This window comes from Theropithecus gelada, chromosome 7a (genome assembly GCF_003255815.1).
Source record: "Theropithecus gelada isolate Dixy chromosome 7a, Tgel_1.0, whole genome shotgun sequence".
NCBI classification, from domain to species: domain Eukaryota; kingdom Metazoa; phylum Chordata; class Mammalia; order Primates; family Cercopithecidae; genus Theropithecus; species Theropithecus gelada.
This window is the reverse complement of record NC_037674.1, coordinates 50,183,274-50,202,458: the sequence shown is the minus strand read 5'-3', so window position 1 is coordinate 50,202,458 and position 19,185 is coordinate 50,183,274. Positions and strand designations below refer to the sequence as shown.

The 19,185-nt window shown below is 46.6% G+C and overlaps 1 protein-coding gene across 1 annotated transcript in view; it reads right to left on the bottom strand.

The window, feature by feature from the left end:
• The window catches only part of ARID3B (AT-rich interaction domain 3B), a 58,976-nt gene extending 52,684 nt beyond the window's left edge, over nucleotides 1-6,292 (bottom strand). Inside the window, exons 1-2 of the mRNA XM_025390834.1 lie at nucleotides 6,158-6,292; nucleotides 2,975-3,630 (exon numbers count right to left, since the gene is read on the bottom strand). Coding sequence (XP_025246619.1) covers nucleotides 2,975-3,553 — 579 coding nt within the window. The 5' untranslated portion in view covers nucleotides 3,554-3,630; nucleotides 6,158-6,292. The remainder of the gene's footprint in view (nucleotides 1-2,974; nucleotides 3,631-6,157) is intronic.
• Between the last annotated feature and the right edge of the window lie 12,893 nt (nucleotides 6,293-19,185).

The window sequence follows — 19,185 nt, the reverse complement described above, 5'->3', positions numbered from 1 at the left end:
CATTAACAGTAAGATCTGTGTCAGGGTGGGTGCGGTGGCTCACGCCTGTAATCCCAGCACTTTAGGAGGCCAGGATGGGCGGATCACTTGAGGTCAGCAGTTCGAGACCAGCCTGGCCAACATAATGAAACCCTGTCTCTACTAAAAATACAAAAAAAAAAAGTTAGCCAGGCAATGGTAGCATGTCCTTGTAATCCCAGCTGCCAGGGAGGCTGAGGCACGAAAATCGCTTGAATTTGGGAGGCGGAGGTTGCAGTGAGCAGAGATCATGCCACTGCACTCTAGCCTGGGCGACAGAGCACGCTGTGTCTCGGGAAAAAAAAAGATCTGTGTCAACTGTAAAGGTCTTTGTAATTGTTGCTGGAGCAAGGGATATTCTATTTTCGCACTCCATTAAGTTACATAAAGAAAAGATTGTGAACAACAAAACAAGCCAGTCTAATCATTTGTAATAGTTTCTACAAGCTCTCCCCAAGAATATTATTTTTGGTCCTTCTAAAATATAACTAAAAAGAAAAGTTTAAAAATCCCCCAGCACATGATTTACTCCTTTAAAAGTAGGATTTATAGACAAGGAGAGCACAGACCAAATCAATGTTAAAAATTAAAGAGGAAAAAGAGGTGCACATCTGAGGGTTTAAGTCATTGCTACCCAAAGCCCCCCTATTTCAGTTCTTGATCTCCAAATCCTGGGGGAAGGTAAATTTCGGGTGATGGATTATGCCTCAGCTACTCTGGTATTTATAAAACATTTTGGCAGGTGCTCTGCCAGGCAGTCTATAATTAGTGAATATGCCTCAGAAACATAAAGTGAATTCAAAGAGTTTCAAATGCCAACAGCCAGCCCCCTGAATACTGAGCTAAGTGTCACAGGGCTGCCACCATCTAGATAACTTGGTGCTGGGTGCCCTGCCACGGTGTACACGTGTGCACATGCACACACCAGTTCTGAAGAGTCTTTTTTTAAACCTCTAATGGCTTGACCTCAACACCTGCTACACTTCCTGAAGACAGGCTCTGGAGCTCCACTTGTTCCTCGCATGCGGCTGCACTTTCTAGGAACGACCGCACACACACAGACGCTGGCCAGCTGCCAAGGCGGGGGCAGCCCAGCCGCCTCGGGCCTCGGGCCTGAACTTTCCCAGCGCTGTCAGGGCAGGATCCCGCTATGAGCTGACTCAGCGGCCGGTATGGAACTCTGCCAACCACAGTGCGGGGGCAGCCGGCAACTCACAGATGTTTTGCTAAACCAAAGCAATCAGTGGGAGGCGGGTCTGGGCTGGCGGCCAGGGTGCTGCTGTCGTGGAAGTTGGGATTCTCTGATTCTAGTCCTAGCTCTGCCACTATCTTCCTGAGTGATGTCAGCGAAAACCTCTGTGTATCTCAGTACCTCTCCCACTTCAGAGGCATGTCTGTGTGATGCAGGAGACGGTGGCACTGTTTACATAAAATAGCTCCCCGGGCACTATTACCTACCATGTGCCTGGCACTGGACAGGCTTTCACATGTGCTAGTTCGGTTAATCCTTACAACATCCGTGGGAGGCACTGGCATCCTTTTTATTTCACAGATGAGAAGACACAGGCTCAAAGCAACTCAGAGCCCTACTAAAAGATCACAAGGGCAACATTTAGAAGTGATGGGATTTGAACCCCACTTCTGGCTGCAAACACTATTGTTGTAAAACTCAGATCTACTGAGTACAGACCTCCTGATCCAAGATGTTTGATTTTTCAGGTTCCAAAGAACCTTTCTTACATGACTTCTCAGTTGCCCTGTGAAAACTCACAGCTTTTCACAAATGATTTCTAAACAGTACCACTGGATCACAAGAAGTGTGTGTGCTTCTGCAGGGTAACCATGAACTCCCTTCCCAAGCACCAACAAGTCACTTAACCTGGAACAACTTATCAGCACTCCCATCCTTTGGGCAAGGAAAAACTATATTGTGGGTCACAAAGAGAAGAGGAATCACAAGTCAAAGGCTTGGTTGAGAACAGATTCCCTAGGCTCCACCCTCCAAGATAATTCATTAGGACTCTGCAATCTGTATTTTTTAAAAAGCTCCCTCAGCCATTTGGAAGTCACTTCAGCTTTCCTTGACTAAAAAGGAAATTTTGAGGTCTACCCTTCCCTGTTGTCAAGGGGATGATGTAAGAGTGAAATGAAATCATGTCTACAAAGGCTCTCTTTTGGAAAATATACGCAACGCAAGTGCTTCTTGTCAGCTGTGTTTAGCTCCAAAACAACCAACTGTCCTTAAGAGGGTTAGCCTGGAGCTAAGAAACTGTTTTAGGCAAGAATGTTCTTTTACATTACTATTAGAAAACATTATTATTAGAAAAGCTGTAATTAGTCACACATCTCATTTTAGATATTCCTCACAACACTGTTGCAACTTCATCTTTCCTTTAAAAAACGAGATTGTATTGACATTCTTTCACATCAAACTTGGAAAAACCTATATTAAGAGTAACATAACAGGCCAGGGGCAGTGGCTCATGCCTGTAATCCCAACACTTTGGGAGGCCGCGGTGGGCAGATCATGAGGTCAGGAGATCGAGACCATCTTGGCTAACACGGTGAAACCCCATCTTTGCTAAAAATGCAAAAAATTAGCCAGGCGTAGTGGCATGCGTCTATAGTCCCAGCTACTCAGGAAACTGAGGCAGGAGAATCACTTGAACCCGGAAGGTAGAGGTTGCAGTGAGCTGAGATCATGCCACTGCACTCCAGCCTGGGCGACAGAGACTCCATCACAAAAAAAAAAAAAAAAAGAGTAACATGCATTTCATTGCTTTAATGAAGAAAATATTAAATAAGAAAAAAATCCAAAGTCTATTCATGTCTAGGCTGTCGGTCACTGAAGTGGGATGAGAAGGCACAGACTGGCACAGCCCCTGACCCTGTCAGTCCATTACCCCTCTCCAGCCTTTAAGAAGAACAAATGACCTCCAATACCAGAAAGACTGACCTGCTTGAGCTGCTCATCCAGATTCCAATTTGGCTGCCCTGCTGTGGAAACAGAAGGTGGGGCCTTGGAAGCATCTTTGGTATGGTCTTCTTTAGCTTGTTGTCCATGTGGTGGCAGCCCTGGTGCTGGAAGTAGATTAGACATGGGTGCCACTCTGGGATCTTGGCGAGCTACTTTCTGCACATGAAAATATTTTGAAGCAGCCTGGGTTTCTTTCTCAGCAACCTCCGCAACTTCATCATCCCCATCCTCATCTTCCAAACCTCCATCCTCTTCCTCAGGCTCTGAGTTCACGTTGCCCCGTTCAAAGACTTGGGCCACTGCTGTGGTGGGTGGAACTCTGGCTAAGGGACCTAAGGGAGTGCTGCCAGAAGGCCTCCCAGGTGTGGCGGAATGGAGAGTCGGCTGTGTGACCAGCTTTTGGGCATACAAGAACTGGGCTTCTCTCATCTGCTGGCCCTGCTTCTCTCTGGCATCCATCTGCAGAGGAGCCAGGTGTGGCTGCTTCTGTTGCTGCTGCTGCTGCTGCTGCTGCTGTTGCTGCTGCTGCTGCTGCTGCTGCTGCTGAAGTGGTTCCATTATTGCCTCAAGCTTCACCCACAGAGTGGCATGACTCTGAACCTGGGCACAGCCCACCAGGCACACTGGGTCTAAACCTTAGTGATTAACAGAAACCACAAAGAAGGAGAGGGAAAAAACAACTATGTAAAACAGGTATAAAAAGGTTTCCTTTTCTCCAGTAGAGGGCCATGAGTTCTGAACGCTAAACATATGCTCCTAAACCTGAGTTTTAAGATGAGTGAGTGGTGGGGGTTTTGTGGGTGGGTAGGAAAAGGTGTGAAGAAGAGAAACAGGATCTAAGAGGGGAAATAGGGAATGAATCTCAGTAGTAGTAGCAGACTGTTGAGGGCTTTAAAAGAAGTACATCCAGCCAATATCTAGTCTGTTAACATGTGTTCTGATCTCTCTTCCTCTACATTATCAAACATTAATCTGTTACTGAATTAATGTCACTGAACATTAATTACTGAAAAGGTAACTGGGTTTGCTCTGTAGCAAAAGCTGTAATTATGCAAACAATAATAATAAAGGAAAAGAAGGGCCTACCTGCAAAAGAGAGAGTATGTTCCCAAGCCCACAGGAGAAAGATATCACCTCTGAGCTAGACACAGAACTATCAGGCAGACAGTTTTACTCTCATAGAAAAAGCAAGACCAAGCAAGCTGCTCTTGGGTTTAAACTTTTCAAATTTCCCTGATCAAATTGCCAGCCTGCTTGTTGAGTGGACTGGGCCATACTAACTGGATATTATAGCCTCAAAAAGAATCCAATTTCAACAACATGAAAGAAACACGCAAGGAGGCAAGAGTCTCAAATTGCGATCGTCACTCAAAAGCAAACGGGGGAATTCCTCTGGAGATTTTAAAGTTAATTAATTTGAAACAGATATCAACATTGTCTGAACAAGTTAATGCTGCTTCTTTTTTATAAACAGCCAAGTAAAACTCTTTACATCCCCTTTCTTTCTGATTCATTTCTACTATGATATTCTCTGACAAATACAAAAAGAAAAGGCTTTCAGGCCAAAAGCATTCTGGGGGCAGGTTTATCTGCATTCTTACCAATCAGTCTCCAAACACACATCACTTTCACACCCTGTTCTCCTTTAATTCCCCCACCTCTCCCCTGCAGGCCCTCACCCCCAACAAACTTCACTTGAGTTATGTTTCTTCAGCAAGTCTCCATAACTGAATGGATTACTATGCAAGGGCAAATTTTAGGTGAACAGGACTTGCAACATGGCGTACAATTTTGTCATCACATGAAAGAAGCTGCAGTGCACATGTTGGGACTTGATATCTGCATTGTTCCAGTGTTTTAGGATTGGGTCGAAAGACAAAAAACAAAGTGTCTTTAGCATCTTCAAAAATTCACGGAGAAGTAATCACATCTTTAGCAATAAAAACTGCTTGGATTTAAGATTTTTTTCCAGGTTAGAGTAAAAAAGGGTACAATTTTTAAAGCTAGGCCAATTAGTAGAGATTAAACATTCTCATTTTCTGTTTATCTTATAGCCCTGTTTGTGCCTTTTGTGTTCTGTGAAAGATTCGCATTCCAATTTGCCTCTTACTGCCTTTACTTCCTCTCTTGGCACTTTAGAAAGTGTGAGTTACGCTTGCAGCCATACTTTCATTCTGCTTCAGCTCTTCTTACAGTGTAAAAAAGCATGACAAGATTTACATCCACATTAAATTCAGTTGGCAAAAGTGTTCATTTAAAATGAAAACAATTTGGGTCAAAGAAAATTACAGAATAAAGCAAATAATTCGGTGTTCATTTTAAATGTCCTCACAGTCATTACAGTCAATCAATTACGATTGGAATAATTTCTCAACCAAGTCCTGCCAGTCACTGAACAACTGCTTCTTGTCTTGTGGCACCATCTTCTCTGAATGCTGTCCCCAGCAGAGGGGGAGGTGTCCCTCCCACAGCCTCTTATAGTAAGACTGAGATGACTCAGTTCTACAACTCAATACACACACCCTCCCCCAAAGAGCCCATCTTCCCGCAGTCCCTAAGCAGCCAGCGATCCAAACAATGCCACCTGCCTACATTTGGAGAACTTATGTCTCAAATCTAAACCTCTTCATCCCTTCACACGGGCCCCTCCCCCATTTCCCCTAAAGTTCCCGGACCACCAAGCCGGGTGCAACGGACTGCCTGCAGCTTTGAACCCGGCCTGCGGACCATTCCCCTACCTTTCCTGCCGGATTCGTTTGGCCCTGGGCCCCTGTAAGCCCCACAGCCCACCTCCCCGGTCACCCCTGCACGCCTCCCCCCATTCTTTATTCACCTTCCCCCATTTAGCCCTATCACTTTTACCTCTACCAACCCTCCCAGTCAATCCGCTGGCTCTTCTCCGATGGCCCCCGCCCCACCTATCTGCGCCCACTCAGCTTCAGGGCCCCTCACCCTTCTTATCGCTTTATCTCAAATGCCCTAATGGGCACAGGGCGCTCGGGGCTCCCGCGGCGCTCTCACTTTCCTTCGCGGTCCCCGCGCCCCCGGCCCGCGCCTTCCCCTCTCTCTCCACACCTGCCTCGGCTCCTGGCCTCGGCCCCTCCACCTGCCGCAGCCTCCCCTCCCACCGTGCCTGAGGGAGCCGCGACCCGCACCGCTTACCTGTGCGGGGCGCTCCGGGTTTTCGGGCGGCGGAGGAGGAAGCGGCCGCTCAGGCCCCGGCACGGCAGCTGCGTCTCGGACTCCTCCGCAGCCGGGGGCCACAGCCGGGGCGGGGCCCGCACCGGAAGCGGCGCCGCGGGGACGGACCGCCGGCCAGGGGCGGGGGGCGGACCGCCGGCCAGGGGCGGACCGCGGGCCGGGCACAGGGGCGGGGGCGGGGCGGGGCCACAGGGGGCGGGGCGGGCCCGAAGCCGGAAGCCGCTAAAAAGGGACCGGGTTGGGGGGCGGGGGTGGGACGAGGCGGAAGTGGGTCCCACGGACTGCGCCGCCCGACTGAGTCGTGGGAGGAAGCAAATGCAAGCGGGCGGAAGCTTCGGCCAATGGCAAAGTGCGGACACAGAGGGGTTCCGGTGTGAGCACTTACGCGGGGAGTTGAAAAGAGCCGGGCTGGAGATAGTGTTCTCCGAGCGTTTTCTGTTGCGGAGGTTGGTGTGGCTCGGGCGGTTGGCTGGAAGGAAAGTAACTAAAGAGCAGAGGAGTGTAGGGTTCGGTCCACTACTCAATCTCCTGCCTTCAAGCCCGTCTTCCTCAGGGGTTCCCATGTTTAGATCAGCTTGTCTCTAAACTTCTCCGCTCCTTCCTGGGACAGAGACCTGGCTGTCCTGAGAATGTTGCGTCCCTTGAAAGCTTCTCACGTGAATTAGTATTCTCAGGTCTCAGTTTCCAGAGGTCGGGATTATGTGCCAGGTGCTGTCACCTCTTGTAAAAACACTTGCTTCTCCAACCCTTCCTCTTAGACTCTGTCACCTATTTCACCCCGTTTGGAGATAATCTGCCGATCTGTGTATCCAGCTCCTTGTCTATCTCGCGTCTGACCATCTTCTTTGATAATTTCAGAGCCTATGTGGCCAACCCGTTCAATATCGGGCCTCGTCTTTAGCGACCCTTATATCTGCCTCCCAATACCGGTCAAAACCTGGACCTTGTCCCTCGAAACGCTATTCAGTAATTTGAACAACCCTTTTTTCAACCACAGCCTGCTATTCTCTCAGCTTGACTACTTTTGAACTATAGGCCTGATACAGTAGCTCACGCCTGTAATTTCAGCACTTTGGAAGGCTGAGGCAGGCGGATCTCTTGGGCTCAGTAGTTGGAGAGCAGCCTGGGCAACAAGGCGAAACCCCATCTCTACAAAAAATATAAAAATTAATGAGGCGTTTTGGCGCATGCCTGTGGTCCCATCTACTCGGGAGGCCGAGATGGGAGATCACCTGAGCCCAGGAGAGGCGGAGGTTGCAGTGAGCCATGATTGTGCTACTGCACTCCAGCCTGGATGACAGAGATACTGTTCCCCCCTACCCCCCAAAAAATAGAATTACAGCATAACTGTATAAATGTTATTTCACTTTTTTTTTTTTTTTTAAGAAAGAGTCTTGCTCTGTCGCCCAGGCTGGAGTGCAGTGGCGGAACCTCAGCTCACTGCAACCTCCGCCTCCCGGGTTCAAGCAGTTGTCCTGCCTCAGCCTCTCGAGTAGCTAGGATTACAGGTGTGCGCCACCAAGCCAGCTAATTTTTGCATTTTTAGTAGAGCCAGGTTTTGCCATGTTGGCCAGGCTGGTCTCGAACTCCTGAACTCAGGTGATCAGCCTGCTTCGGCCTCCCATAGTGCTGGGATTACAGGTGTAAGCCACTGCACCCGGCCTCTTCTTTCACTTTATCAGAGCAGAGCATCTAATCGGTCGAAAGCCTCTATGTTATGTCTTATCCATTAATCCCCTCTTCACTTCCCTCCTTATCCATTTTAGATTCAGTGGTACGTTATTACAGCCCTGCCCCTACTTAATCCCACCACAACACTCCCTTTTCCCTAACGAAATCCCTCACCCTGGATGGACCTATGTGTTTCTCCTTGCTTGTACCTTGTCATAGAAATTTGTCCTGTTGCTGGGCGTGGTGGCTCACACCTGTAATCCCAACACTTTGGGAGGCCAAGGTGGGCGGATCACGAGGTCAGAAGTTAGAGACCAGCCTGGCCAATATGGTGAAACCCCGTCTGTACTAAAAATACTAAAATTAGCTGGGTGTGGTGGCGCATGCCTGTAATCCCAGCTACTTGGGAAGCTGAGGCAGAAGAATTTCTTGAACCTGGAAGGCAGAGGTTGCAGTGAGCCAATATCGCGCCACTGCACTCCGGTCGCGGCAACAGAGCTAGATTCCATCTCAGAAAAAAAAAAAAAAAAATTGTCCTGTTGAGGCCGGGTATGATGGCTCACGCCTGTAATCCCAGCACTTTGGGAGTCCACGGCCGGTCGATCACCTGAGGTCAGGAGTTTGAGACCAGCCTGACCAACATGGTGAAACCCTGTCTACTAAAAATACAAAAATTAGCCGGGCATGGTGACGAAGACCTGTAATCCCTGCTACTCCAGAGGCTGAGGCAGGAGAGCTTGAACCTGGGAGGCGGAGGTTGCAGTGAGCTGAGATTGTGCCATTGCACTCCAGCCTGGGCAACAAGAGCAAAACTCTACCTCAAAAAAAAAAAAAAAAGAAAATTGTCCTGCTGAACAGATTGGCATCACTACATTAATAATTACCAACTTTAAATGGACTGTGGGCCTGGTGCGGTGGCTCACACCTGTAATCTCAGCACTTTGGGAGGCTGAGGTGGGTGGATCATGAGGTCAGGAGTTCGAGACCAGCCTGGCCAACATGGTGGAACATGGTGAGACCATGCTGGCCAACATGGCCTCTATTAAAAATACAAAAGTTAGCTGAGCGCAGTGGCAGGCTCTTGTAGTCCCAGCTACTCGGGAGGCTGAGGCAGGAGAATTGCTTGAACCTGGGAGGTGGAGGTTGCAGTGAGCTGAGATTGCATCACTGCACTCCAGCCTGGGTGATAGAGCAAGACTCCATCTCAAAAAAAAAAAGGACTGTGAACTGTGACTAGAAATTTCATTATATTTTCTAGTCAACTTGCTCTCCACGATCTCTACAAATCTCTGATCTATACCCATACCACTTCCCCTGATTTCCTTATCATATAAGTAACAGAAAATGTAGAATGTCCTGAAACCGAGAAACCTACTTACTTGCGTTCCCATCCTGTCCTTCCCTCCTATTTATTCAATCAAAAATATTCACTGAATTCCCATTATATGCCAGACTAGGCACTCATGTAGGTGCTTACTGAGCAATGGACAAAACAAAAAAATTCCCTGCTTGCAAGTATCTTTACTAGTTTGGGGAGAGAAAACAAATATATAACATCAGGGATATATGCTATGAAAAACAGCAGGGTAGGGGTTAGACAGTGGTGTCAGGTAGCGGCTGTTTTAGATGTTAGGGAAGAATTTATAAGGATCCCTCAAGCAGAAACTGGGATTGACTTAATGGGCATGAGCCATGTAGATATCTAGGGGAAGAGTGTTCCAGGCAGAGGAGATAGCAAATTCAAATGCCCTGGGGCAGGAGCCTGCTTGAGGTGCTACAGGAATAGCAAGAAGATCACTGTGTTGATTCAGAGTGAGTGACGGGGAGAGTGCTAAGAGACCAGATAAAAAAGGTAGCTGGGGCCTTATCAATTATGGCAACAATTTTGCCCATCACCACTGAAAGCCCTGGAGAGTTTAGAACCGAAGAGTGACTTGATCAGATTTATATCTCTAAAGGGATCATTCTAGCTGTTGTGTTGAGAATTGACTACAAGGGTAGAGGGGTAAGAGTAGAAGCACTAATCTTGGCAGAAGATGATGGTGGCCTGAACTAGGTAACAGCAATGGACGTAGTGATAAGTGGTTAGATTCCAGGTGTATTTTGAAAGTGGAGCTGGCTGAGCGAGCCAGTGAGCACAGTGGCTCACGCCTGTAATCCCAACACTATGGGAGGCTGAGACAGGTGGATTGCTTGAGGCTAAGAGTTTGAGAACAGTCTGGGTTACATGGTGAAACTCCATCTCTTTCAGTAAATACAAAAATTAGCCAGGTGTGATGGTGTGTGCCTGTAGTCCCAGCTAGTCAGGGGGCTGAGATGGGAGGATGGCTTGAGCCCAGGAGATGGAGGCTGTAGTGAGCCATGATTGTGCCACTGCACTCCAGCCTAGGCAACAGAGAGAGACCCTGTCTCAAAAAAAATAACTAAATAAAAAGATAAGGAAGTGGAACCACCAAGATTTGCTGATGGATTGGTTATATAAACTAGAGAAGAGAGTGAAGGATGATGCCAAGGTTTTTGGCCCAAGTAATTTGTTAGAATAGTGGTATAATTTACTGACCTAAGGAATACCAGCAGAAGCCAAAAGCAATGGAATGTTAGCAATAAAAAGGAATAAAGTATTGATATATACAACAAGTAGGCATTATAACTGCATAATAATGAAAGGATTATGCCAAGTAAACTAAGTCAGTCTCAAATGACACTCATGCAAATACTGAAATTATAGTTTGGAGAGTAAGTCAGTCTGCCAGGAACTAAGGGGGTGGAGGGAATGACTGAAGAGACAGCAAAAAGGAGGATTTTAGGGTGATGGAACTCTTTTGAATCTGATTGTGGTAGTAGTTACCTGAATCTGTACATGTGTTAAAATCCATAGGACTATATATAACAAAAATAAAGTCAATTTTATTGTATGAAGTTTTTTTCTTAAAAGCTAACCTCCAGGTCGGGCGCAGTGGCTCACGCCTGTAATCTCACCACTTTGGGAGGTCGAGGCGGGTGGATCACTTGAGGTCAGGAGTTCGAGACCAGCCTGGCTAACATGGTGAAACATCGTCTCTACTAGAAATACAAAGATTAGCCGGGCGTGGTGGCAGTTGCCTGTAATCCCAGCTACTCGGAAGGCTGAGGCAGGAGTATCGCTTGAACCGGGGAGGCAGAGGTTTTAGTGAGCCGAGATGGTGCCACTGCACTCCAGCCTGAGCAGCAAGAGCGAAAACTCCGTCTCAAAAAAAACCAAAAAAACAAAAAGCCAAACTCCATATCTGTTCAAGTTTCCCTTCCCAATTCTTAGGGATCTCCCTTTAACCTCTTGCAATATTGGATCCTTTCATTGGTATTCAAGCAAACTCTAGTTTCACTCATCTTTTGCTTTCAAAAGAAGAAAAAAAAGCCTTTCCCTCAATCCCACATTCTGTTGACTAAAGCCTTATCTCACTAATTCCCCTTCCTGGCAAAACTTCTAGAGTTACTGTCTTCACTACAGCCCAAGTGATCAGATCTTTCTCCTTAAAATGCTCTATGGCTTCGTATTGCTCTTGGGATCAAGTCCTAAATTCCTTTATCTGGCCTACAGGGCCCTAAGAAGATCTAGCTTCTTGCCTACCTCTTTGGTTTTATCTCTGTCTCAAGGTATAGAAAAGGGCCTAGGAAAGTGGCCCTACTAGTTGACCTCAGTAGCTGAAACAGAAAGCATACTCCTCCCATCACAGAAATTTGATATAAGTAACAGAAAATGTCGAATGCCCTGAAACCTAGATGATTAAACCCTAAGATATATGTCCATTCATGTTACAAGGAATATCATTTAATCTCTACTTTGGCTTCTAAGGGGTAGTGGGTTGAACAGAATAGCCACAGTGTTTTTCAGCTTCTCCATTGCAGAGGTGGAGTCTGTTTCTTCATTTACTAAATCTAGGCTTGGCCATGTGACTTGCTTTGTCCTGTAGAACACTGGCAAATGTAAAGCAAGAAGTGTCTTGAGAAGTGATTACAATAGGGGCTTGCTTTCTCTTGCTGCTGGGATCTCTTCCACTACCACGTAGATAACTCCTGTTAACCTAATGGATGATGATAGACACATAGCACCCCACCTGACATCTGACCAACTGCCAAACATGTATGAGTGTGGCCCCTCAGACCAGCTAGCATGCCAGCAACCACCAGACATATGAACAAGAACATTCTAGACCATCCAGGCCCAACTGAGCTGGCCCAGACCAGAAGACTCCCCCAGCAAACCCACAGACTGATGAAAAAGAATAAATGCTTATTGTTTAAGAGTAAAACCAGTAAGTTTTGAGGTGGTTTGTTCTGCAGTAAAAACTGATACACAAAGCATGTCTTTGCATCTTTCAGGATGGATTTGTTTGGTGTAATTCTTGGAGTGCCTGAAGCTACCATACATCAGCTTCACAGAACTGGTCTATGTTACCTTAAGTTATTTCATCAGATTTCTCATAGTTTTGCTGATTTATAGCAAAACATGTTTAAGGCATAATAACACACATCAACTCTCTTGTTATTTCACTTGGTCAGTGATGGTAATTTCATTTGCAAGGTTTTCATTCATTTTATTACTCTTTTTGTTTTTTTTTTTTTTAAATTGAGATGGGAGTCTCACTGTACTACCCAGACTGGTCTTGAACTCCTGGGCTCAGGCGATCCTTCTGTGTCAGCCTCGGGGTCTCACTGTGTTACCCAGGCTGGTCTGGAACTCTTGAACTCAAGCAATGCTCCTACGTCAGCCTCCCAAAGTGCTGGGATTACAGGCACGAACAACTGTGCCACGATTTGTTACTCTTTTTTTTTTTTTTTTTTTTTTTGAGACAAGGTCTCTCTCTTTCACCCAGGCTGGAGTGCAATGACATGATCTTGGCCCACTGCAGCCTCTGCCTCCCAGGCTCAAGAGGCTTAAGCGATCCTCCCACCTCAGCCTCCTGAGCAGCTGGGACTACAGGTGTGCACCATCACGCCCAGCTAATTTTTGTATTTTTTGTGGAGATGTGGTTTCATCATGTTGCCCAGACTGGTCTTGAATTCCTGGACTCAAGTGATCCTCCTGCTTTGTCCTCCCAAAGTGTTGGGATTACAAGCGTGAGCCATCGTGCCTGGCCCTTGTTACTCTTTTTTTTAAAAAACAAAGGTTAAGGCCAGGCTCAGTACCTCTCGCCTATAATTTTATCACTTTGAGAAGCTTAGATGGGAAGATCACTTGAGGCCAGGCATTCAAGTTCAGCCTGGGCAACACAGCAAGACTCTGTGTCTACAAAAAAAGTGTTTTTTGGCCGGGCGCGGTGGCTCAAGCCTGTAATCCCAGCACTTTGGGAGGCCGAGACGGGCGGATCACGAGGTCAGGATATCGAGCCCATCCTGACTAACACGGTGAAACCCCGTCTCTACTAAAAAAATACATAAAATTAGCCGGGTGAGGTGGTGGGCGCCCGTAGTCCCAGCTACTCGGGAGGCTGAGGCAGGAGAATGGCCGGAACCCGGGAGGCGGAGCTTGCAGTGAGCCGAGATCTGGCCACTGCACTCCAGCCTGGGCGACAGAGCGAGACTCCGTCTCAAAAAAAAAAAAAAAAAAAGTGTTTTTTGGTTTTTTTTTTTTTTTGAGATGAAGTATCGTTTTTGTCCCCCAGGCTGGTGTGCAATAGCGCAATCTCAGCTCACTGCAACCTCCGCCTCCCGGGTTCAAGTGATTCTCCTGCCTCGGCCTCCTGAGTAGCAGGGATTACAGGCGCCTACCACCACGCCTGGCTAATTTTTGTATTTTTATTAGAGACGGGGTTTCACCATGTTGGCCAGGCTGGTCTCGAACTCCTGGCCTCAGGTGATTCGCCCGCTTCAGCTTCCCAAAGTGCTGGGATTACAGGCGTGAGCCATCGCATGTGGCCTCCCACAAAAATTTTTTTTTTTTTTTTTTTTTTTTGAGATGGAGTCTCAAATTCCTGACCTCAGTGATCCGCCTGCATTGGCCTCCCAAAGTACTGGGATTACAGACTGAGCCCCTGGGCCTGACCTTTTTTGGTTTTTTTTTGTTTTTGAGATGGAGTCTTGCTCTGTCACCCAAGCTGGAGTGCAGTGGTGTGATCTCGGCTCACTGCAACCTCCACCTCCTAGGTTCAAGTGATTCTTCTGCCTCAGTCTTCCAAGTAGGTGGGACTACAGGTGCGCACCACCACACCTGGCTAATTTTTTTTTTTTTAGTAGATACGGCGTTTCAGCGTGTTGGCCAGGCTGGTCTTGAACTCGTGATCTGCCCGCCTTGGCCTCCCAAAGTGCTGAGATTACAGGTGTGAACCACCGTGCCTGGCCAAATTTTTTTTGTATTTTTAGTAGAGACGGAGTTTCGCCATGTTGGCCAGGGTGGTCTTGAACTCCTGACCTCAGGTGATCCACCTGCCTTGGCATCTCAAAGTGCCGGAATTACAAGTGCGAGCCACTGAGCCTGGCCTAAATTTAGTCTTAAATGTACAGTGCATAAAAGCTAAGAAACAACAGGTAATTGGCCATATTATGGGATAATAATGTAACTAATGAGATCATAACTAATGAAGGGAAAATGCCTTCAGTTTGTGTTTATGACAGCCAGTGTAATTGTTGATGTAATTGTGTCTCTCTTAATGAGATTTGATGTTTTAGCATGAGTGGGTGTTAATTTTGGGACTCTGTGCACATATAAAATGTTTTTCCATTGAAATTAAGTAGTGATTACATTTTCAACCTGAATTGCCCAAGAGATTTTTTTAGGATTAACTACCCCAGGAAGGCAGGAAAGGACTGTCCTGCAGTCACGGTACCTTTTACTGTCATGGAAAATTAAAATGAAACCAGATGATTAAGGTTTCCACTTGTCCTGAGATGAAGGTGTAGCCTGAGGAGCCTCTATTAGCATGTGTAAAGCCTCTGCTGAGTAAATGGTATTAACTTGTGTAAAGAAAGAATGTGACTAGGGGGCCCAGAAAGGAGGTATATCAAGTCAACACATTCCTGAGGGTATCTCTCTAGCTGTGGGGGTGGATGTGCCAGTAAGTATCTGCAGCCTGAGTGGGCTTTCAGTGTGTTTTCCTGTGGGGAGGGGATACGACCATCAGGCTGACTACTGGGTGTCCTCTTTCACAGAACTGTTTGTATTTTAAGTCAGACAATTGGTATTTGGTGTCTGGTGACCTGGGTTATGTGATGTGTCAGCCTCCACTAACCACTAAACCCTGGAGAAATGCCAGTACCTAGTTATTGAGGCTCAAAGGTAAACTTTGAAAACTTTTTCAGAGCAACGAGCCCTGCTGGCAGTGGGAAGACCAACATTCCCCTGAAGATAGTTGCTCTCTTGCCACATTCTCTTTCCACGTGGCTTCACCGCAAAGGTCTTCTCCAAGCCTGGGACTCCGATTTGCCAACATGCTGATGAACTGACTTGACTAGAAGAGGTTAGACCTCTAAGGCCAATGCCAGAGTGACTCATCTTTGAAAATATTAGATTGTCTCACTCTCCCTGATACTTAAGTCAAAGCCATCTTTGCAAAGCGCCATCCAATTTCTGTAGTGGCCCCAGCACTCAATAGTCCCAGAGACTGCCAGAGCAAAAGGGAGCAGGAGGCAATTCAAGCCATCTGTCCTGGAATAGGACATCTGGTCACAGGCCTGTGCCTCTGGTCGGGGCTCTTTGGGAGCCATCTGGCCCTCCATCCCACAGAGCTGTGCTAAGCCAGACCCTGTCAAGTATTGGTGAAACTAAGAGGAGAGGGTACATAAGCCAAAGTTAGCCTGGCAGTGGTCTTGACTGTCTGGGAGAGTTGCAGGGCCAACCAATTCTCATAAATGTGTCCGCAGACACCTACACAGGTGTCTCAAATAAATAAATAAAATAAAATAAAGGAAGCTAATTATACTTTTTTTTTTTTTGAGAAAGAGTCTTGCTCTGTTGCCCAGGCTGGAGTGCAGTGGCGCGATTGCTCTGGGCTCACTGCAAGCTCCACCTCTGGGGTTCACGCCGTTCTCCTGCCTCAGCCTCCCGAGTAGCTGGGACTATAGGCGCCTGCCACCACGCCCGGCTAATTTTTTGTATTTTTAGTAGAGATGGAGTTTCACTGTGTTAGCCAGGATGGTCTCGATCTCCTGACCTCGTGATCTGCCCGCCTCGGCCTCCCAAAGTGCTGGGATTACAGGTGTGAGCCACCGCGCCCGGCCTCTTTGGTACTTTTTAAAAGCTACATAGTAAGGAAAATTCTACAGTACTTGTTAACTGAATATCATGTACTGAGCACTGCTTTATCATTTAACCTTCACGGTAGTCACCACTCAACAGGTGAGAACAAATGCTTACAGTTCAGCAACTTGTGTGAGGTTAAGTTACATGTTATAGGTAGTAGAGCTGGGATTTGAACCCAGAGCTGTCTCATTGTAATCATGCTGTTAGGTCATCATGTTATAGTCCTCCTACCTGTGTAAGTATTGGACTTGTACTCACTTGAGTTTATTTTTCAATATATATTTTACAATAGTAGACCACAGAGAATCAATAGAGTATATTAGCTTTGTAACCTGGCTAAAAGAATCTAAGGGAAGTCCTAAATTAAAGAATAGAACTAGATAATGCTGGACATGTAGCTGACCTGTCCTTTGCATTTGCAGAGTGCCAATTGAAAGAACTTGAATCGATCAGGCACAGTGGCTCACACTTGTAATCCCAGCACTTTGGGAGGCTGAGGTGGGCAGATCACAAAGTCAGGAGTTTGAGACCTGCCTGGCCAATATGGTGAAACCCCATCTCTACTAAAAATACAAAAATTAGCCGGGCATGGTGGTGGGAGCCTGATAGTCCCAGTTACTTGGGAGGCTGAGGCAGGAAAATCGCTTGAATCTGGGAGACAGAGGTTGCAGTGAGCCGAGATGGTGCCATTGTACTGCAGCCTGGGTGACAGAGCGAGACTCCGTCAAAAAAAAAAAAAAAAGAGAAGAAAGGAAGAAAGGAAGGAAGGGAGGAAGGGAGGGAGGAAGGAAGGAAGGACGAACTTGAACCAAGGACAATAGCAAAAGACTGTTAAACTAAATGTCCATCAGTAGGGAACAGGCTAAATAACATGTGGTACTTAAGCTATTCAAAAAGCAAACATAGTAGTATACTCCTATAATCCCAGTGCTTTGGTAGGCCCAGGTGGAAGGATCGCTTGAAGTCAAGAATGCAAGACCAGCCTGGGCAACAAAGCAAGACCCTGTCTCTACAAAAAATAAAAAATTAACTGGGCATGGTGGCCCACACCTGTAGTCATAGCTACTGGGCAGGCTGAGGTGGGAGGATCACTTGAGCCCAAGAGTTTAGGCTGCAGTGAGCTATGATGGCACCATTGCATTCCAGCCTGGGCAACAGTGTAAGACCCTGTCTCCCCCGCCAACGCCCCCCAGAAAAAGCAAAAATAAAATAAAAACAAAGAAGTTATTAATGTACTGATATGGAACACTTACCAGGACATGTAGTGAAAAACAAACAAACAAACAAAAAAAACAAGGTTCACTACAAGGATGTTTAGTATGTTACCATTAATAATTATTGTTTAAAAGGATATACATATATAATCATGTTGAACAAGCATGACTCATGGGGTGTGTATCAGTTAATAATAGGTTAAACTACTGTGACAAATAGATCGAAAATATAGCTCAGTAAAATACTTAATGTTTTGCTCAGCTAACAGTCCCAGGCCAATATTCAGGTCAATGAGGCCGCTCTCCTCCACCCTTTTCATTAAGGGGCCCAGAGGCTGTCCATCTATTATCCCCTGGATCGGGAAGTGACACACATTGGTTCCACTCACATTACATTGGAGAAAACCATCACATGGCCACACTCAGATTGAATGGGAGTATGGGAAACAGTCTAGTTGTGTGCCTAAAGAGAATAATGACTTTTGGTAGACAGCAAGGGTTCACTGCTACAGTCAGCCTCTCCGACCAGCAAATCTCATACTCACCCTTCTCCCAAGGGCTATGACAAAAACTTCCATTCATTTACAGCATTCATATCAGAATCTGGATTGTGGTCTTCTCTAATTGGCCTGAGTGAATTTCCTTATGGTCCAGCAATCTATGAACTGAAAGCCAAGTTTCTCACCACCCCAATAAACCCACCTACCCATCTACAATGATGAAGCAGGGTAAGGACGACGGCAATAGCAAATCCTATTTGGAAAAGGGAGAATGGGAAACACCCAACCTTCCTGCCCAGAGCAATTATGGAGTTCTGCTAGATACGTATTATGAAGACGTCCTTTCCTGGCAGTGGATGAATTTCCTACATTAGACCAGATTTTGCTCTTTAGGAAAAATTATCCTGTCGTTGTTCTCCTTCCACCCTTGTTCTGGCCTCTGGCAAGTTCTTCCTCAGCCATTGTTCTCCCTGGCTTTGTGTGAAGTGGGGTGCCTGTCCTCCTTGGGAACTACACAGCCTCAAAAGCCTCCTCAAAAGTTCCTGGTGGTGCACCTTTGGATTTTCAAGTGTTACTTTATGGTTTTACTTATTTATTCAGACTAAGTTGGGGAATTTTTTTGGCAATACAGTTCACTCAGAAACTTTTTGGATCTATTGGTCTCAAAGCAAACAGTGTCTTGTACCAGAGAATATTGTGTGTGTGTGTGTGTGTGTGTGTGTGTGTGTGTGTGTGTATATATATATTTTTAAAGACATCATTCCATCACCCAGGCTGGAGTGCAGTGGCACCATGTCAGCTCACTGCAATCTCCGCCTCCCGGGTTCAGGTGATTCTCCTGCCTCAGCTTGCCGAGTAGCTGGGATTACAGGTGCCTGACACCATGCCCGGCTAGTTTTTGTATTTTTAGTAGAGGCGGGGTTTTACCATGCTGGCCAGGCTGGATTTTTTTCAAGACATAAATATCAACCTTTGCTTATCTCTTTCTTCACTCCATGCCTCTCTCTTTCAACTTAATGGCAGTTACAGCGAGGCCATAGGAAACAATAGGTTTAGGTAGGAGAAAACATCTTTTTTTTTTTTTGAGACAGAGTCTCACTCTGTCGCCCAGGCTGGAGTGCAGTGGCGTGATCTCGGCTCGCTGCAAGCTCCGCCTCCAGGGTTCACGCCATTCTCCTGCCTCAGCCTCCCGAGTAGCTGGGACTATAGGCGCCTGCCACCACGCCCAGCTAATTTTTTTTTTTTTTTTTTGTACTTTTAGTAGAGACGGGGTTTCACCATGTTAGCTAGGATGGTCTCGATCTCCTTAGCTCCTGATCCACACGCCTCGGCCTCCTAAAATGCTGGGATTACGGGCGTGAGCCACCGCGCCTGGTGAGAAAACACCTT